Here is a 21,800-nt window from a genome sequence, read left to right as displayed (position 1 = left end):
CGAGTCCTGGTGGTGACAGACTCAGTCAATTTTTCTTCAGACTTTTCCCGTTTGTCTCTTTCCCTCAAACCAGTTAATAATGATAATATTAATAATAATAATAGTAGAAAGGAAAAGGACATAATTATGGAAACGAGTTAAGAGTAACTCTCCACCACTTAACTCGTTTCCATAATTATGTCCTTTTCCTTTCTACTTTTATTATTGGCTCAATACCCGAGTTTCAAATAATAATAATAATAATAATAATAATAATGTAGAAAAGAAAAGGACATATGGATACAAGTTAAGAGTAACTCTCCATCACTGTAACTGGATACTATATACAGTCAGAAAGTGCAATAACTAGGCACAAAACTGACAAGAGTACTGAGACATTCGACGTCCTGTCGTGCCAAGTTGGAAGGCTGTCGGTTAGCGCTACGGATAGGTGTCAGGTGTATGTAAAGGGATACTGATGTGAGAGAAGAGTAAGTTGCCTGAAGAGTGCTTTTTGCAACACTGAGAAACTTGGAGATCCTTTGTGTCTGAGTGTATAACCCCGCTCTGTCTTAGGACATTGAGCACTTTTGCCGACGCAAGAAATACTTCTATTGTTCTATATATATATATATATTAACTGGTTTGAGGGAAAGAGACAAACGGGAAAAAGTCTGGAGAAAAAATTGACTGTCACCACCAGGACTCGAACCAGGGACCATATAGATTGAGTATATATATATATACTCAATCTGCGGACAGCATGCTGTTTCGTTCTTTGTGAACTCATCAGCGCAGCACAGAGGAAATGAGGCCGAGCCTGATAGCAATGAAAATAAAAATTTCCAATCAGGCCCGAACGTACCTTGCCAGAGTGCTCAAACTGACAAGTCAGTGAGCTCTGCATAACGCAAACAGCAAAGGCACTACCCCACGCAAGAGTGCTCAACTGCTACAAGAGCAGGAGCGAAATACTCAATCTGCGGACAGCATGCTGTTTCGTTCTTTGTGAACTCATCAGCGCAGCACAGAGGAAATGAGGCCGAGCCTATATATATATATATATATACACTCAGACACAAAGGATCTCCAAGTTTCTCACTGTTGCTACTCTGAGTTTCGTGCAAAAGCACTCTTCAGGCAATATATATATATCTCCCTTTTGGTATTTCTCTCTCTCTCTCTCTGTCTCCCTCTCTCCCTCTCTCTCTCTCTCTCTCTCTCTCTCTCTCTCTCTCTCTCTGTCTCCCTCTCTCCCTCTCTCTCTCTCTCTCTCTCTCTCTCTCTCTCTCTCTCTCTCACGACGTAGCCTACTCAAAGACTAGCACAGTTCCGCGAAAGGTCGCTCTGCATGCACTAGTCACAGCCAGAACACACGAAGTAACAAGAGTCAAGAAAACCCATAGTAGAGAACATTATTTTTTTCATCTCTCAAGAACGCCCAGACGGGCCAGAGCTAGTGTACCAGTGCAGCCAGTGCTTCGACAGTACTCCGCCGAATCACTGCCAGAAACACGCAACAAGTAAATACTACACCTACATATACTTGTGAAGTACAATCATGTATATGTTCCGGATCCTCCCAGAAGGCAACTGGTGCTGATGGTGGTCGGTACACACATCCAATACAGATTTGCACTTGTTGGAAATTCTGAGGAATAGGGCTTCTATACTGGAAATGGGAATACCAGCTCAGTACTCTTACTGCTTCACGGACGAAAAAGCAGACACCACCGCCTTTGATGAGTTTTCTATCATGTCGATATAACGTGTAGCCTGGTACATGGACAAGAGCGTCAGCCACACTGGTATCTAACCAGGTTTCCGTAACTGCAAGAATGTCAATCAGACTGGGTGCGTTGAATGGATAGAGGATGTGGGTGATATCAGTTATCTTATTTCTTATGCTGCTATGTGGGCTATGCGGAGTGCCACTCACGGGCTGCTTACTTGGCTGCGGAGCTGTCTGGTGGGGGAGCCTTAGACATCCCTATGCTGTTGTCGGTGTGGGGTGCGCATTGACCTGGCTGGTCATTGTAGGAGGCAGCTCTTGATCTGGCTTCAAGGGTTTGCCCTTGAGCATGATGACATCATAGGGCAGTGCGCACTCGACACAGTTGGTGCGAAATACTTTATACTTTAGTATGCGGCGGCGTAGCTCCTGCTGTTGTCTCGTCAAGTCATTGTCCATGTCCGGGATGAGGGTTGTCAAAATCAGCTGTAAATCTTCTGTGTCCTTTTCTGGCAGATCTGTAATAACCAAGGTGTTACGAATCTCTGCGCGCTGCTGTTCCCATACCGTGTTTGTTGTGAGTGTACCGGCTGTGGATGGTTGTTGTTGTTGTATTCTTTTATTTCAATTCGCTCAGGGCACAGGCAAGACTGCCTTCCCACTGGAGAGAGGATTCTCCAATTCCTACCAAAAATGAGAAATCTGCTATATGAATATGTATGAGAAGGATACGAGAAAAATGAATAATGATGATGTTGGATTACGATAGTTTAGTTGTTATGTGAAATGTCTTCTTTTACAGTATGCAAAGACCACTCAACACTCTCTGTTTGACTACGTTTGAGCTCTGCACCTGCTTTATCAATTTTTGAGATCTTTTGCATCATTTGATGGAATGTGTTTGCTGTAAGATAAGTAAGCTCAAATCTGGTTGTGCTGTCGAATGCCTTTGGGTAGAAACATAGCAAACATCCTCTGGACAATACTACTCACCTTCACAATATCCCCAAAAAATGCTCCATTCCAACTTCTTTCCCGCTGGGCAGAAAAGGTGGTAAGCTGTAAAGATCAAAGTACGCAGATGTGCAGACACATAGGGTATTACAGACTATTCAGTTATATTTCTTCGGACACGAGAATGAGCTCTTGAACAACTCACAGAAATATTACCAGTCAGTATAATTTATTGTAATAACTAATAACTCTTTATGAAACTCGGATGTTGAGCCGGTGATATAAAGAAAAAGGAAAGGAGCATATGGATCCGAGTTAAGAACAACCACCCTCCACTGTCACTACTGTTAAAGGGGAACTGTCACCAAAAAAATTCTTTGTCTTATCTTGTAGTTCTTTGGCTCTTGATCACGGTGGTGTCATTCGTTTTTCTCTGCAATGACTGGAAGTGGGTGAAAACTTGAAAAGAAGGTCCCCAAAATTGTCCCGAAGTACCGAGTGACGTCACGCCGGACTTGACCTCCACGCGTACATTCATCGTCAAAAACGAAGTCCAGCCCGTGTGCTGGTCGATCACGCTTGCCTTCTGAACTCGGACACTTGATGTGTACGTTGTACACAATGAGAACGCCGAAAAGGGACAAAATAAACAAAAGTCGACAGCAGTTTGTCGCACTGGTACTTCCTCCACGAAGCTCTAGCTCTTTTGTTTTATTTGTGATTACGAAGGAGTAGAAGGATGTTTGTTTGCTGTTAGTGTGACACACATACCTCGTGCTTGAAAATGATGTCGTTGTATCGAAGCTGAAGGTGGCGGTGTTGCCCAACCGGCCCTGAAATGAAAGACGTCCGAGTTTGTCATCTGCATCTTCAGCAACATCGCCAGATGAATCGCCTTCACGTACCTACATCGCGTTCCTTTGGGACTCAGGTTGGTGGTGTTATCGCCGGCCGGAGGAGTACTGTTTTCTGCATACGCACTCATCATCGTGTTGTTCCTCACACGAAAAGTTCAAAACAACGACGTACTTCCGTGCTCACAAAATAAAACTTAGATCCTCGCGGAAGAAGTCAAAAGGTGAAAGCTCAGCTGCTTCATATTTGATTTGGCTGTGTAGCTGCACGTGGGTCTCTGCCTCTTTGGCATTCTCCTTCGGTACGACGTACCCATCTGTGTTACAGTTCAAAAGGCACACGTGCACCCACTTCCAGCCATCGCAGAGAAAAACGGATAACACCATCGTGATCAGGAGCCAAAGAACCACAAGATGACAAAGAAATTTTTTGGTGACAGTTCCCCTTTAAACCAGAAAAAAGATGCGCATACAGATGGGTGGCCAGGTAGCCATCGTTAAACTTTCCGCACGTAGTCATGTCATCATTACAAAAAACGTTTTTTGGTCGATAACTTGTTTTACAGTAGAGGATATACAGTCAGAAACAATTGACCTTCATTTTTGCTGAATGTTTTGGAAGCCGTATACATCCACACAAAGAAACCCAACCTTTTGCAAGCAGAAGCTAATTAAATTCACACTTAGGCTGTTAGTTACCTCGTTAGTTATGTCCAGTGGTTGTCTCTTGTTGTCGCACTACATGTCGGGCTTATTGAGTTCTCGCACTTGCACCTTTGTGTCTTTATTGCTACTGTATATCACCTTATTTTCGGTGTTGTAAAATTTCGGTAAAAGCCAACCCCTGACCTTTCGGTGTAAGGATAAATTCGGCGTGCATGGCACCAAAAAAAACAAAAAAAAACAAAAACGCTCTTGCACTAATATCTCCGCCAAGCAAGGCCAAAAGGCTCCACATATGTATACCGGTACATGTTATGTATGTACAATGTACTACCGGTATACCAGTTTATCACTCTCTTATTATTGACCCCCACAGAAACTTGTGATCTCTAAGCGGTCAAATATCAGCATATATTTGGCACCTTTCGCATTTGCTACGAATCGAATGCGAAACGAAAGTTTGATCCGGCTCGTAATCGTTTCTTTGAAAACAGAATTCAGGTTTCGCAAGTCGTAATGCAAATGTACATGGCAATTACGAATACGGCCGGTAGCTTGGCGTACGGGTGTGTTTGCGCACACGTGCATGGATCATGAATCAAGGGAAAAATGTGTACCTGACAAAACATGTGTATCTTGCAAATAGATGTGTAACTGACGGATTCGGAGTGTGCCACGAATGAAGAGGCTTCCATTCGTGAAAACGAGCTCTCCGCGGCGACTCTGAAGAATCCTCGAACCCAGGTGACGAATCTTAGCCCGAGGACTTAGAACTTTTTTCCTCAACTTAGAAAAAATTAGAACTGAAAGAAGAAAAATCTGAAGCCAAATGTTGGGATTTGAGCCCAAACTGTCAGATTCCCAGTCAAAGAATTTGGGGAACATACTACAAGTGACAACTGAAACATTCTGTTTATAGAGAAGTAATGTCCAATGTAAAGTGCATATGTACATACGATGTGCTATTACAATAGTATTCATTTCTTCCTTTTAACACAGATCAAAAGGTTAGGTATGCCATGTCGTGATAAATCTATTATTGCCCTCATAATCGGTCGATATATGAAATATGGACCTCGCAAAAGACCTCGGGGGACCTCGGTCTTTTAATTGTTCTATATTTCATATATTATTGATCGTGCAATAATAGATACATACAAGTTGATTTTTTAATTTGACAGTGATTTTACATATTTTTGGTATTTACGAAAATTTAGGTGTAATGGAGAGGTTTGCTCCTGCCATGCCTGAGTCCCCTGCTGTGCTAGTGGCGGCGGAGGCACGCATCCAGTGAACCTGCACAGTGCAGTGATCCTACTGAGTGACAGACTCTGTAAATACTGTATCTGATGATTCGTTTTATGTGTTGATTCTTCACAACGACTACGCGCTTGGTGGGATATTCTGCGACAGAAAGGACCGGCATATGGGTACGCAGCAAATGCTGAGAAATCAGTCCTGGTTGTCAAGGCCGGTCACCTGACGGAAGCCGAGGACGCCTTTGCAGGGACCGGTGTGCACATTACCACCGACGGCCACAGGTTTCTAGGTGCTGCACTCGGATCGACGGAGTTCGTCCAGAGCTATGTTTCCCAGAAGGCAAACGGGTGGAAAGACGAGATCGTGTTCTCGGCCAAGATTGCCGAAACCCAGCCACAGGCTGCCTATGCAGCATTCACGCAAGGCCTGAAGCATCGCTGGTCCTTCCTGTGCAGAGTCATGGAGTGTGCTGCTGACAATCTTGGCCCTCTGGAAGACACCATCACCAATGTCCTTATTCCTGCCCTGTGCGGTAAGCCAGTAAACTCACGTGAGCGAAGGGTCCTTGCTTTCCCATGCCGTGAAGGAGGCCTCGGCTTAGTCGACCCCACCACATTTGGCGACCAGTTCCGGGCATCGGCAGCGATAACCTCGGCGCTCGTCCGCAAGATTCTGGACCAAGACACCCAGATTGGCCATGTGCTGGACCTGGTACGGTCCACTAAGAGGGAGGTGGCAAGTCGTACCCGCACTTCAACGGCCCAAGCAGCCAAAGAGTTCATCCTGGCGCAGAACACTGATATCCAGCTCTGTGTCGGTCTGGCGGCGGAGAAGGGTGCGTCGGCTTGGCTGACCTGTAGACCCCTGAAGGCCCATGGCTTTGCCCTCTCGAAGGGTGAGTTCCGGGATGGCCTTGCGCTCCGCTATGGCTGGCCGCCAGCCCACCTTCCATCGATCTGCCCGTGTGGTGCATCGTTCACCGTCGCCCACGCCTTGTCGTGCTCTTTGGGTGGGTTTCCCTCACTGAGGCACAACGAGGTACGAGATGTTACGGCTGGTCTCCTCAAACGGGTCGCCAATAACGTCACCACTGAACCACACCTGCAGCCGGTAACTGGGGAAGCATTCCGCTACCGCTCTGCCATAACGGACCCCCAGGCTAGGCAGGATATAGCAGCGAGTGGTGTCTGGGGTGGGCGTTTTGACCGCACTTTCTTCGACGTACAGGTTTTTAACCCTTTCGCGGCTTCAAATTGCTCCACCTCAGTACCCTCCTGCTACCAGCGCCACGAACGGGAGAAACGCCGCTGCTATGAGGAGCGTGTTCGAGAGATCGAACATGCAACTTTTTCACCTCTCGTTCTATTCTCAACACGCGGCATGGGCAAGTCGGCAACAGCCTGCTATAAGCGGATTGCCGGGCTCCTGTCCGACAAGACGAAGGAGCCGTACAACCGTGTAATGGCGTGGATTCGCTGCCGACTTGGCTTTGCTCTGGTTCGCTCCAGCATGGTTTGTTTGCGTGGTGCTCGGCGACGCCCCATGCGCGTCAGCGATGTGGCGGATGCATCTGCTACCTTGGCCGTTGCCGAGGCCCGCTGCCTTGTGTAACTGACTGCAAGTGGTTCCTATTCCTCATTGTTGCTTCTTGTAGTTTTCTTTTACGGTATTATAATTTCACGGAGAAGGCGGAGAGCCCGAACGTGTGCAGTTTTATGTTTATTATTTGCCATGGCGACCCCCGTAAGTCCAAATAACTGGCAGGGCAGGGTTGGGCCTTTTTCTTTCTTCTCGGATTTATTTTCATGACATGCTCACTGATTTTACTCAGAAGTGAAAAAAATGATTGTCTAAAAAAATATATATATTTTTACTAAAAAAAAGTTTAAGTTTCACGTAAAAGTCTTACGTCCGTGAACTTTTAGGTCAAAAAGTGAAAAAACTCACGTAAAATTTGACGTGTTTTACGTGAGTTGACTGTCCCGCACGTACATGTAAGTTCATGACGTGAGTTTTTGGAAGTTTCGCTTGGTTATTCCGACCGAATTTGTGTGAGTTTCCGGAATTTTATCGAGTTTGTTGAAAGATTTGATATTTGCGCGAACTAAACCCGAATCCTGCCAGGCAAAATTTCACGTCACGTAGCATGTGTAACTTAGGGTGCGTTCTTAAATCCTCTCGGAAAAGTTGGAGACTCTCCGAAAAGTTCGAGAGCTGTTCTTATATCCTCTCCGAATTTTAGGAGGCTCTCCAAAGCTCTCGAAGCTCTCCAAGCTTCAGAGGTGGTTGAAACTCGGAGATTCCCGCGGTTTCAGATCAGCGCATGCGAACTAGGCTAAAAGCCACGTGTTGATCATGAGTGTACGCATTTCCCTTTTCGCATACGCACAGCGCATACTATTTTCGTGGCACTCAAGATCACGGTCCCTTTGGCGCTCCATTTTGCTTGACATCTGCAAAATATCTCCGAATTCTTCGAGACCCGTTCTTGAAGAATCCCAGTTTCTTCGACTTCTCTTTTCTTCTTCTTCTAGAAGCTGGAGAATTTAAGAACGCACCCTTAACCTCTACAAATTACACGTAACGTGAGATTTGCACCGCGTTTTGAAAAAGGGCAAACAACGTGTAACTTAACCTCTCTAATGTTAAAATAGGTGATCCAGGACCAGTACCGAAGTTACCGAAATTTAAATTACACCGAAACAGAGGTGTTATACAGTATGTGTATAGGTCACGCATTTTCACTGTTTACTTTAGCTATCTTCTTCTTTGCCCTGTTTTACCACCTCCATACTGTACTTAATCCACTGTTCCTGTTCCTTTGCCTTTGCCTGTATATTTCACCTGATGAGAAGGCTTGAAAATATACTTGTGAAACCAAACACTTTCAAGATGTTCGTAAAGAGCCAGAAGTGTGTCCTTTTTATGAGTATTATCGCATTTCTGTCTCGAAGGAAGCTGTATTCTTTGTTCCCATGGGACTTTAGCTTGTACTGATTTCCGTTGCGTAAACATTCTGATCGTTGGTCTCTCCCTAGCCTAGAGCTTCCCGAGTTGGAAGGCTGTTGGTTAGTGCTTGGAGATCAATCCACTGAGAAGGTTGGTTTGCAACGTCAAGTCTCCGGACGAAGCCGGACGGGTTTAGATGCACGATTTTCGGAACTGGACCTAGCCAGCTTCATGCATGACACCGTTGTCGACCGGCTATAATGCTTGTAATGCCAATTTTGAATGCGAAATGGTGCTATAATGCCAGCATTATGCCACCTGGAAAAAAGGGACTATAGTGCCAGCCATAATGCTAGCATTACCCACCCATGCCTAGCTAGTTTTAATACACGTCATAAAGAGTATTAATGTGGTGACAAAGTTAGGTGAAAGTAGACGCCAAGTGAAAGCCAACAAATCATCTCGGACGTCTAACGTCACATTCTTCGAGAAGTACACTTGGTATGATGATTTGATGCAATTTTTCAGCGCTTCTTGTTGAAACGGAGTATCACAGACACTTCAATGGTCTCCTGCAAGGCGCTTCTCTATTCACGGTTGCGGAAAGTTGCGAAGTAGTTCGTAAAATGAAGAAAGTTGCGAAAGTTGCGATCTCTTCCAAAACAACCAAAACTTGCGAAAAAAGTGACAAGCATCTTTGGGAAAGCGTTAACCAAAAGAGAGTTGAAGTCAAAGCTGGGTTGCGTACAACCCTGTATCTATCATGCACAGAGTGCACATAATGTTTATGGGTTCATCACGTGATGTGAAGTTCTTGTTGCCCATTCTCGAAGAGTATGTACTGGTCCTACTGTATACTGTGGACCTTAAAGGGTTCAGCTGATAGAACACATACTTAAAACGGTAAAGGGTTAAAGGGTTCAGCTGAGAGAACAAATACCTAAAACGGTAAAGGGTTAAAGGTTTCAGCTGATAGGACTGTGGGATACTAGTACATGTACTTTGAAGTACGCACATCCGATGGCAGGGTGTTCAATAAAATGGATCTGTGGGTGGGTGGACAGTCTTTAAAAATAACAACAGAGAGTATCACAAACCCCCGCATTCACGTCACATACATTTAAGTGGCTCAGGTTGGTACCCGCTGGTCAAGGTGCATGTTGGCAAGAGAACAGCTACGATAGCGAGTGATATCTGTAGCAACAATAAATAGATAGTCACACGGATATTTACGTACACCGACCGAACTTCCTTGAACATATAGAGAGGTTCCGCATAACGTTATTACGTTAGTAAAAACGTAGTCGATCGACGGAAAGTCTTGCGTGCGGGGCTGTGTTCCACCATAGGGAGTTTTAGAAGCACGCATATGTAGCTGCCCATGCCAGCTCAGAGCACGGCAGATTGCAAACGAGTCGACCTGAGGAGTGAGTCATAAATTTGACCCCGAATCCACTCACGGAGCACCTCCATTATCAGAGCCCTGTTATATCTACGCACTGACAATTTTTCGTAAGTAGCTAAACTTTATGTGGTGCTGAACTTCTCTATAGACGCACCCAGATTTTTGTAGCGAAAGACAGACCCTGCACTTGGCGTAGAAGCCGCATGTCTCACTTACAAGTAACATTTTAAGGGCCTCCCAAGACAAGCTGCATGGATGGTTCTATTCTTTGCGGACAGCTAGCTCAGGGCTTTTCTTTTTCAAGCGCAAACTATAGATTCAATAATGCTGACTTCATGGCCAACAGCTTGAGTGCCTACTTCCTCTGCAGTTTTTATGACTCTCAGCTTGAAGACAGTCTCATAGCCACCAAGTATCAATGGTGCAATGCAAGCAAACAGAACGTAAGTTATGGTGGAAATGGTGGAGTGAACTGCAATTGCGTATTTTCACGCGTTCAGTGGCACCTCAAAGGGTTAAGCTTTGATTGTCATATGGAAAACGGAAAGACCTTGAGAAAGAGAGAGAATGACTTGCATCACAATTGTCTTGCATGGACCAAAATGTGTCCTGTCCTCGTTGCGTCATCACAGCCGTCGTGGTGCACTGTTGCATTTATTCATTTTATTGTACGGTTGAAAGTTGGATCTAAGATCCAGAGTTTGAGACCCCTGACTTTCGCGGATCGAATATTGTCCTCCGAGTATGCCAGTTGTCTGACACCCACGTGATTGGCAATCATGTTTTCGAGTACCGGTATATTGATCGGTAGGTCAATTAGACACTCCCCCTCATCATCCGCTCTGTTTACAGACCCCCTGGAGACAGCATCTCCCAAGTCCAGGCATTTAGTGACCTCCTACAGGACTGTCTGTCCAATATTAGCCTTCCCAATTCTGCGATTGTACTTGCAGGAGACTTGAATGCTCGCCACTCTGACTGGTCTCCTAGAGACACCACGAATCGTGCTGGAAGGGAGTTCCGTAACCTCTTATCTTGTTTTGGCCTTGAGCAAATGGTGACATTCCCCACACACTTTACCCCCCCCCCCCCACGGCTCAATATCGTGTATTGACATTGTGCTCACGGATTATCCTCACCTACTACTCTCTGTTACATCTCTTGCTCCTCTTGGTGCATCTGACCACGCACAGATCCTCAGTCACTTTCTACTGCCTAACGTTACTGATGCTGTTTATCGTGAGGAACCTGCTGCAAACGGACATCCCGCTGCTGTACCCCAATACCACTTCAGGAATGTTCCTGCAAAGCCGGAATATGACTTTAAATCCGTGCCATCTTCAGTCTGGGATAGTGTGAATGCAGAGGTCGCTGATATTGACTGGAGCTGGCATCTGCGTGCCAGAAACGTGAATGATGCGCTTTCGCACTTTTCTTCCATTCTCAACAGTGCCCTTGAGAAGCACCTCTGGCCATTCGGAAAGCAGCCGTATTCTCACCGCTGCCCACGGCCTAGTCAGCCCCCCTGGGTTGATAGTTGATACCCATCTCCGCACAGCAATCAAGTGGAAATATGATCTCTATAGCATTTTTAAGAAGTACCCAACAGAACAAAACAATCAAGCATACCAAAAGCAGCGAAATTTAGTGAAAACCCTGACGCAGACAAAGTACAGAGCTTATATCCGCTCAGTGCAAACTACTTTGCCGGGTAGACACCGTCCATCGCTTGACCAGTTTGTGAGACAAGCAAGAATTCGAAACGTATCACGGGAAATTCCGTCACTCACCACAGGGACTCAGCAAGCGGCTGACCCTTTGGCCAAAGCTACCGCATTAAACGCCCAGTTTGCCTCTGTGACTCGGCCAGATGACCCGTTGCTCTCTATTCCCCCTATTCTCACCCCCTCGGAGCCCTCAGCTTGTTTCAAGTCCGTCATCACCACAACTGCCACTGTCCGGCGTCATCTGAAGAAGCTTCCGACGTGCAAGGCATCTGGTCCGGACGGCATCCCCAACCGGGTCTTCAAGGCCCTGGCACCATCCATAGCATTCCCTTTGTGCCATATTTTCAACATATCATCTACCACGGGCATATTCCCTTCCGCATGGAAAACAGCGAAAGTCATACCTGTATACAAGACAGGTTCCCGCCACGAACCTGCAAACTACCGCTCTATCTCTCTTCTTCCCTGCGTGTCCAAAGTATGTGAACGCATCTTTTATGATCACTTATACAGACATGTTTCGCCGTTTCTGAGTCCCGCACAATCTGGGTTTCGTAAAGGCGACTCCACCTCCCTTCAACTGACCCGCATCGTGCAGCAGGTGTGCCAGCATTGGGATAACAGAGCGCTTGCTGGTATTTGCTTCTTTGACTTGGCCAAGGCGTTTGATACCGTCTCGAGCATGCATTCAGGGTACGTAAACAACCACTCTCTTGGCTGAAATCTTATCTCTCTGGGCGTTATCAGTACATAACTGTGCTTGGCACATCCTCGGCTGCAGAGCCAGTATTGTCAGGCGTTCCTCAAGGATCAATTCTTGGTCCCTACTATTTGCAATTTACGTAAACGATTTACCTGCAGTCTTCCCTGGAACGTCTCTGTTTGCTGACGAAACGACCCTTCTCACCTCATCAGCTTCCCTCACTGGCCTGAAAAACAACTTGCGTGCTGGCATTCAGGAAGTTCTTTCCTGGATGTCGTCCTGGAGATTGTCCCCAAATCTATCCAAAACAAAGATCATTCTCTTCCCGCCCCAGCCAGAGTTCACAACCCTCATCCATGCCAACTTTCCAAATTCAATTGACATAGTGTTTTCTCACAAACACCTTGGCATTGTGATTGACTCTGCACTCTCTTGGTTACCCCACATCGAATATATCTGCAAAACATCAAGTAAATCCTTAGGAATTCTCTCCCCCCACTGCTCCTACCTCCCACTTTCTTGCAAGCTTCATTTTTATTTAGCCTACCTTCGCCCAATATTTGATTATGCCGATACGTCTTGGGTTGGATTATCCTCTTCCGCTGCTGCAAAGCTTGAAATACACCACAAGAAAATCCTTAAAATTCTCCTCCGTCAACCCCGCATGCTCTCATCATACGCCCTTTATAAAATTGCTCACACAACTCCGTTATCACATGGACGCAGTGCACACCTGGCTTTTCTTGTCCATTCTATTAAGCTTGAGTTGTGCCCACCTCATCTCATGTGTTTTAATTGGTTATCTTCTCTAAGAACTAGAAACTCGCTCTTACTCCCTAAGTGTAACTCATCCACTCGTTTGCGCTCCCCTCTCTTTATTGCTTACTCTGTTTGGCTCACTCTACCCAGAGAAGTTAAGGATCTGACCTCACTCCGCCTGTTTAAGATGCGTGCCGCCCCTTATTTACTACGACATAAATAGCTCATTATCCACATGTCCTTTGCGTCTCTGTGTTTTTCACTGTTTTTATTTGACATTATCTTTCTTTCCGGAGTTGTTGCTGTTCATTTTGCTACTCTTTTTTCCGTCCCCTTACTTTTGTTTATCGCCGTTGTTGGCAATCACCCACTCTCTTAACATTGGCCGGTGTTTCCACCGAGTCTTGAGATGTTGTAATTAATACAATTATATAAAAAATATATACAGTAGTAAAAAAATCCTAGGTTATGTCTTGAACAAAAATATGGGAAATGGAACATTATAACATCCCTATGCTTTTTTGCCTACGTCATCTCAAAGTGGTAGAGCAGCGTTTGGCGTAGCCGGGACGTGTCTGCAGTGGCTCACCAGCTATCTCGCTGAACGTCGACAGAGTGTCCGAATTGGACATGCCCTGTCCGCCCCTCTAAGGCTATGTTTACATGAGGCGTTTCAACCCGGGTTGAGTTCGACCAGGGTCAGATTTCAACCCGCCATATGCACAAAATGAATGGCGCGTTTACATGACGCATTGCGCTTGACCCGGGTTGAAATTTCGCCCCGGGTTGATTTCAACCCTCCCCCCAAGGGGAGGGTGGAAATCAACCCGGGTCACGAAAATCGTTCAAACGTACTTCTGTGCGTATCTCGCGCCAGGTTTGAACAGCACTGCAGTCTGCAGATGCAAATAATGTCGCGCGAACGGATTCACGTGACCATACAGGACTGTAGAAGTGGACTTTTGGCGGCATATCAGTATTTGACCCGGGTCAACGGCTTCATGTAAACGCTCACCTCTTTTGTCCATCGTACAGACTTTCAACCCGGGTCGAGTTCAGCCCGGGTTGAAAGTCTGTACGATGGACAAAAGAGGTGAGTGTTTACATGAAGACAGTTGACCAGGGTCAAATACTGATATGCCGCCAAAAGTCCACTTCTACAGTCCTGTATGGTCACGTGAATCCGTTCGCGCGAAATTTGCATCTGCAGTGCCGTTCAAACCTGGCGCGAGATACGCACAGAAGTACGTTTGTACGATTTTCTTGACCGTGTCAACCCGGGGCGAAATTTCAACCCGGGTCAGGCGCAAGGCGTCATGTAAACGCGCAATTCATTTCATGCACATGGGGGGTTGAAATCTGACCCGGGTTGAAACGCCTCATGTAAACACCGCCTTACAGTCCACTCTGGAGTGCCCCAGGGCTCTATCTTGGGGCCTCCATTGTTCATCGTATAATACGTTAATGATTTGGCAGGTTTGGATCATACCTCACTCAACGTGGACGATACAGCGCTCCATATAACCGAGCCAGGCTTATTACAAGCCTGCGACTCGCTACAGTGTCACATTAATCACGTTGTGCGCTGGATGTCGAAGTGGAAACTCCGCCCCAATGTGTCGAAAATGGCAATCCTTTGTATCCCCCCACGACCCTCCAGTGACCTCACCCTCTTCGTGACTCGGCTTTTTACTTTCCCTGATGATCCCATTGCTATCAACATTGTTAAAAATCACAAACACCTTGGTATATTTCTTGATGAACACTTGTCCTGGGATTCGCACGTAACCTATATTGAAAAGCGAGTTTGCTCCGCTCTAGGCTGCATTTCTCCTCACATCTCCCATCTACACCATGGTTGTCGAATACAAATTTATCACTCTTATGTTCTTCCTTTGTTTGATTACTGCTCTCTCGTTTGGCCCTCCGGTCTATCCTCCGCTCTTATGCATCGGTTAGAAGTCACCCACCGTAAATTACTTCGATTAATATTTCGCATGCTCTTCTCTCAGACGCTATACATTTTGGCTTCCTCTTCCCCTCTCTCCGAACGCTTTCCCCACTCGGCATGCAAATTCATTCACCGTATTAAGCTTCACCTTGCTCCTCCTCATGCACTTGCGCATTTAAGCTGGTTCAATAATAGCTCGCGTACTAGATGTTCTCTCCATTTCCCACTTGCCAGATCATCGATCCTTTTAAAATCCCCTCTGTTCAAGTCCTATTCTCATTGGTTTCGGCTTCCGCAGGAGGTAAAGTCTTCGCTGCATTTTGTTCCATTCTGCCCGCGCCTAAGTTGAATTGAATTGAATTCGTTGTTTTCCATTGCTAGCCTAATCTTCATACTGCTCTCTCCAGGTTACTTTAGTACTCCTTTTGTTTTGTTTTGTTTTCTCTTTTTCTTCTCCTTCTTTTTCTCAGTTGTCCCCACCATGGCTGGTTAAAATCGCCCGCATCACATGCACTATGTCATCGTGATTGTGGAATAATAATAAAATAAAGTCGGTGTCGTATAACCCTCGAATGGAAAGAGAAAGTTTATTTTTTTCGCTCAGGGTCCTACGCTATGCTTTTTTGCCTAGCTCGTCGTGCATTTTATGTATTATTATTTTTTCCTAGAGCCACGTAAACCCGTCATGTGTGATCCATGAATAAGGGAAGTGGTGGCGTGGTCTGGGATGCTCTGCCGACATTGGCGGCATGTTACTCGAACAGATGGAGACGTTTTGCAATACAATGATGTAGCCGATCAGTTTGCTGTGGTATGGTTGGGCATTGTAGCCCTCATGGTCAACGTAAAACACTATAAGACCGCAAAGGTTTTATCTCACCCAATAATTTTTGGAATTTCTTTTGCCTAACTCATATTCAAACTGATTGAAACGGTTTTACAAGACAATGATGAAGCCAATCAATTGAAAAAAACATTTCCTTCAGTTATACTAACATTCACGACGTTCATTCACGACGAGCTAGGCAAAAAGCATAGCGTAGAGCCCTGAGCTTCCAAGCTCTCACGTTCGGATTCCGATTATTTTTCCAAAAAACATGTACTTTCTATATCAATGATTCTTCAATTTGCAGCTACAGCCTCTCTGAAATCAACATCGTTCCCTGTAAAAAGGCGACGACGCCTGTTGGGAATTCCCTAGTAAAATAAGAATAAAAATAAAATGCAATAAACATTCACGGTGGTGGAACTGACCATTGCCCTCAACGACATGATGTCAGGAGTCCCCGTAGAGAAGAAGAATTGCAGCCACTGTAAAGCCGGGAAGAAGAATCAAACAAACAAACCAGCATGTTGTTTAATACGACCAGGACAATATAAGTGTGCCCAACAGTTTCACTTTGGAGAACTCCGTTCGCAATGTTATCCCTCACCGTGATTGCAAAGGTTCACAAGACTTTCGGATGTGCTGATCCACATACAGGACAACTAGCTTGCTTTTAGGCAACTTGCTTTCAAGGCAACTCTCCTCTAACTGAAGCTTCGGAGAAGGAGAAGGAGGAGACAAGGTGCAATCGTATACGCATGCAGGAAAGCCACACCCCCCCCCCTTCCCAATCTGCAGTCTCTTGTACCATCAGCCTTCAATGCGACGGACCGTACGATAGGCGGTCAGCCTTTGGGTCATCCTGATAAAGGTGTTATTATTAAAATGTTTGTACAACCATTATCAGCAAGAGTACATGACCCCCACTCTGGGGGGGGGGGGGGGTATGTACTCTTGTTATCAGTACGCATTGATGTGGAAGCTTCACCCCAAAAAGGAAAATTGATGTGAAAGTGTGCATGCGTCTCGTAAATCGACCAAAGGTCAAGAGCAGTGGTGTCGTATAGACCCGTCATCATTATCAAAACCCAGGGTTTGTGCTATCGATCCCTGGTCAAGAGCGTGTGAGCTGTTGCGTACATTTGCAAAAGGGTCGAGCAGTATTGTACTACGTGTTATTATATTAGCCGAGTATCAGGGCAATACCGGCAGATATCGTAGCCGGTATTGCCCAGACTACGAGGCTAATAACACATTTATCACATGCATACTTCCCCCAAAGGTTGCCGAGGCTAGGATTTGTGGTCTGATCCGGCTCAGGAGCGGTATTGTGTGGGAACTGAACTATTGTTATCGATTTCACTGTACTACTTTTTTCTCTTTTACGTAATTACTTTATACCAGGCGTGGGCCATCCCCTGTACATAGGTGCCATCATTTTTCTTTGTTTCAATAAGATTGTACAATAATAATAAAAAATAAAATAAAAATACTTCCCTAATTTGATGTACTCATCAACGTACACTGCCTTCACACGTGAATTCGGGATCATGGTACATGTAGTACGACAAACTGCGAGGCAGGTGTATCCAACTGGTATTACATCTACATGCGCACCTACTTGTATGTGTACGTGTACAGTGTGTATGTTATTAAATATTATTATTATTATTTATTCTTCTTTTACTGTACTAGGGAATTGCAAACATGCTAACAGGCGTCAGCGCCTTTTTACAGGGAACCCTACAGTGCATTTCAAAACTATAGACGCGTAGGGTTTTTGAAATATTTCAAATTTGGTTGGAACTTTTTGAGAATAGTTTTCGGAATATTGCGTGGGCCATCCCCTGTGCGAAAGGCTAAAGGGACAAGCCCAACTATTTTTGCGGATTTTCTGTCATAAAAAATAAACGTCACAGGCTGCTCTTCGTAGGTGTCCGCGTCCCAGCGGTCCGGGCAAGCGACCGCACCTCAGTGGGACACTTGGCCGTGGCTTTTGTACTGCAATCTGTGGGAGAGCCTTTCCAGGGGTAGTACATACCTGGCCTGGGTACCGGGTATGGACGAATCCCTGGTGTTGATCCTTTTTTGTTCCTTTCCTTTTTATTTGTTTTTGCTGAGAAAGAAACGTTGCTGTTTCTGTTCCCGCCAGCGCCTTTGCTCTAGTAAAACATTGCTGGCTGATAAATGGTCATTGCTCGTGATGCCGAAGGTGAAGGGAAGCTGGGTTTCTTGCCATTTGCAACTCCCTGTCTCTGAAAATGTAGCTTGTAGCTCCGAGTATTTTAGTTTTTCGACGTGCCAGACCTATTGGTATGAGCTGCAGAGATGAGGAGCAACGAAGGCGTTGGATTAATGCGTTGGATTGATGCCAATAATGGTGTTTATGGCCGGACAACGCCAGCGGTTTTCACTTGTCAGGAGGACAGTCAAGTTGGAGCAGGCAGATGACAGATTATTAATTTTGGCGCATTTTTTTGCAGAGTGGGTGGCTTCAGCCGCTTGCCGAAGAGAATCATCTCAGTACCTCATGGTTACTAGGATCTGACAAATGCCTCTTATTGCTAGTCTGCATTAGAGCATAGCAGAATTGATCATGTCACAAGTACTAGTAGTGTCAAGACTTGATATGCTACGATTGTACTCAGATCATGTGGCAACTTCACGGTAATTCGTCCTGCCACTTTACGCTCTCCCGGAATTCCCTGCAGAAGTCACGTGCCTGTGCAGGGGACGACGTGTTTGCATTGCTAACTGATGCAAGCGGATGAAGTGCAGAGCAGATAAGAAGACATAATCTGGCTATTCAAATAGCTTCGGCTGCTATTAATTGGCTGGACTCCTGGAAACGTGGGCAAGAATCTAAACTAGTCCACGGAAACGATGTGACGCCACACAGGAAGCTAAATGGCAAACCAATCAAGTTCTTTGGTAATGAAATCTTTCACCGACATTGTCCGGTTGCATGCCTAGCGTCAATCAAACAAGACCAATGGATGCCACATGTACCTAAAAGATACGCTGTTGATCAACCACAACTCCAATACCACTGAGCAGCGTCTTCTATACAGATCCAATTAGATATTGAAGTATATGAGTCGAAGTTGCTGGTATAGTCTCTCCTAATGACCGCGTATTTGGCATAATTTTCTCTATACTGCACTCTAGAGCTACTTACCTTTTCCGACATTGAACTCAGGCAGTGACCACTCGCCCACAGAATGAGCCAATTGACACAGACACCAAGTACCATGTGCATCCGTCGCAAGAGAGACACGCAAGTTTGCAAGTGCAGTGGATGTACACCCACTGATTTTCTCTTATGCCAACGATATCAGACATGACCTGAGTGAAACATATCAAGACTAGCACCGCATTACTGCCCAATTCCGTAATTATAATTATTGCGATGCCTTGTGAAAGGATTCTCAATGCACACCTGGTCTACGCCACAAGGAATACATCGGATGATAATGACCAGGACAGCTGCCTATGTCTCTCTCTCTTTCCCTCTCTCTCTCTCTCCCTCTCTCTCTCTCTCTCTCTCTCTCTCTCTCTCTCTCTCTCTCTCTCTCTCTCTCTCTCTCCCCCCCCCTCTCTCTCTCTCTATCTTCATCTATATCTATCTATCTATCCAATCTGGGGACAGAACTGTTTCGTCCTTTGTGGACTCATTAGCACAGCACAGAGAAATGAGGCCGAACCTGATTGCAATGAAAAATAAATTCCAAAGCCATATTTAAACCAGGGCCGAATATACTGTGCCAAAAATATCTCTCTGTTTATCTCTTTGACGGCACACTGGGTCCCCTGTTTTCGCAATTCTCCACCTATCAACTCCCTTCTGTGTGTGTGTGTGTGTGTGTGTCTGTGTGCGTGCACGGGTGCAGGGTATATGCGCACATATCTTTCCTTCTCTTCCTGTCTTTACCTGGTTTGTGAATCGGCTTTTTTAATCGCATTTTTTTCGGCTCACTGTTTTATGAGTTCACCTCATTATTGCACACAGGCAAGCAGTCAGGCAGCATTACAACAAATCAGCTTTGCTTCACTCCTGTACAGTAGTGTCTACTACACTCTGCTTTCGCCGCATTCGACAACTCTCAGCACTCTAGATCTGTGTGCATTATGCTGCTACCTACTTGTATTATACTACTTCAGTATTAGAAATCCAACGAACGAAATCTCTCGTATCTGTGTGTCTCCACATGTTTCTCTGTCTGTCTGTCTCTCTATTCTATTTATCTATCTATCTGTCTGCCCCCCTCTCTCTCTCTGGGTCTATGTGTCTCTGTCTGTGTCTTGGTTTTTCTGTATGCCTGTCTTTGTCATTCTCTAGCTGTCTGCCTATCTCGTTCTGTCCGTGTGCCTGTCCCTATCTGTCTGTCTGTCCATCTGTCTGTCTGTCTGTCTTCCTTTCTGTTTCTCTGTCTCCATCTGTCTGTCTCTGTTTCTCTGTCTGCTTCTCTTCTTCAGTCTTTCTCTGTGTGTCTCTCTTTGTCCCTCACTCGGTCACTTTTCTCTGTCTCTTTCTTTCTCAGTTTTCTCTCTCTGTTTCTGTGTGTGTGTGTGTGCGCGCGCGCGTGTCCTCTCTCTTCTCTTCTTCTCTCTCTCCCTCTCTCTCCCTCTCTCTCTTTCTCTCTCTCTCTCTCTCTCTCTCTCTCTCTCTCTCTCTCTCTCTCTCTCTCTCTCTCTCTCTCTCTCTCTCTCTCTCTCTCTCTCTCTCTCTCTCTCTGTGTTTCTCTGAATCTTCGTCTCGGCCTTTCTGTCTGTCTATCTGTGTTTGTCTGTGTAACTCTCCAGCTGTCTCCCTGTCTGGTCTGTCTCTGCTTGTCTCTCTATGTTTGTCTGTCTTCTTGGCCCTGTACTTATGTCGCTGTTTCTCCGTTTGCTTCTCTTCTTCTGTCTCTCGTTGTCCCTCTCTCAGTCTCTGTGTCTTCTTCCTTCTCGATCTGCCTCTCCCTTTCTCAGTTTTTTTTCTCTCTGTCTCTCCCTGAGGACCCTCTGTCTCTAGCTCTCTGAGTCTTTGTGTCTGTCTCTCCTTTTGTCATTCATTATGTGCGTCCCTCTGTTTCTGTCTCGGTCTTTCTGTGTCTGATTGTCTGTTTTCTCCTCAGTCTGTGCTTTGTCTCTGTCTCTTTCTCTCTGAGTCTGTGTCTCTGTCTGTCGGTCTTTATGCGCAGCATCCCTCTGTTTCTGTCTTTCTGTGTCTGTCTGTCTGTCTCTATCTCTCTACCAGCCGCTGTTCTACACATAATGAAATTGTGTGGCACCTCAGACACATTATTAAAACGTATCTCTTTTTCTCTCTGTCTATGCCTGCCACTGTGCTGCATATACAGTTAGTGAAATTGAATGGCACAGAACACGTACATGACTGTATATTTACCCACACGTGGGGCATTCGCGGATGCACCCACACACACCATGTATACGCCCGTATACGCCCGTCGCAAGAGAAGCACCAAATCTGCAAATGCACACACACTTGTACGCTCGATCATACAAGTACACACACACACACACTCATACGCTCGATCATACAAGTACAATGTAGATTATGTAGTAGTGAAGAATTCACATCAGAGACATTAAAACGTCTCTCTCTCACTCTCTCTCTATGCCTGCCACTGTGCTGCATAATATTATACAGATAGCGAAATTGGTGTGGCACATAACATATACATGACTGTATATTTACCCACGGGCCAAGCGTGCGGCATTCACGGATGCACACACACACCACACCACACCACACACATGACCTGCAGCAAATAACATTTCATAGCTACAAGACCTTCAAAGAAAGTCATGGTGTCAAGAAGATAGACACGTACAAGGATAATTGTAAAGTATAAATTATATTATACATGTACATGTAGCAGGGATATTCTCAGAGAGTCAAACTACCGGATGAAATGGCAAACGAAAGTCTCAACTTCAGAGAGTAGAGTGGGTGGGTGTGCAGACCAGCGAAGGTCATAACAAATTGATAATAACGTGTAACCAATGCCGGCAATGGATAATGTGTGAGCGAC

At 45.5% G+C, this 21,800-nt stretch overlaps 1 protein-coding gene across 1 annotated transcript in view; it reads right to left on the bottom strand.

Moving 5' to 3' along the window:
• The window catches only part of LOC135821325 (uncharacterized), a 246,864-nt gene extending 230,394 nt beyond the window's left edge, over nucleotides 1-16,470 (bottom strand). The window contains exons 1-4 of the mRNA XM_065334383.1: nucleotides 16,370-16,470; nucleotides 16,191-16,247; nucleotides 9,510-9,585; nucleotides 2,705-2,770 (exon numbers count right to left, since the gene is read on the bottom strand). Coding sequence (XP_065190455.1) covers nucleotides 2,705-2,770; nucleotides 9,510-9,585; nucleotides 16,191-16,208 — 160 coding nt within the window. The 5' untranslated portion in view covers nucleotides 16,209-16,247; nucleotides 16,370-16,470. The remainder of the gene's footprint in view (nucleotides 1-2,704; nucleotides 2,771-9,509; nucleotides 9,586-16,190; nucleotides 16,248-16,369) is intronic.
• Between the last annotated feature and the right edge of the window lie 5,330 nt (nucleotides 16,471-21,800).

Source organism: Sycon ciliatum, chromosome 7 (genome assembly GCF_964019385.1).
Source record: "Sycon ciliatum chromosome 7, ocSycCili1.1, whole genome shotgun sequence".
Lineage (NCBI taxonomy): Eukaryota > Metazoa > Porifera > Calcarea > Leucosolenida > Sycettidae > Sycon > Sycon ciliatum.
This window is presented reverse-complemented; position numbering and strand designations above follow the sequence as displayed.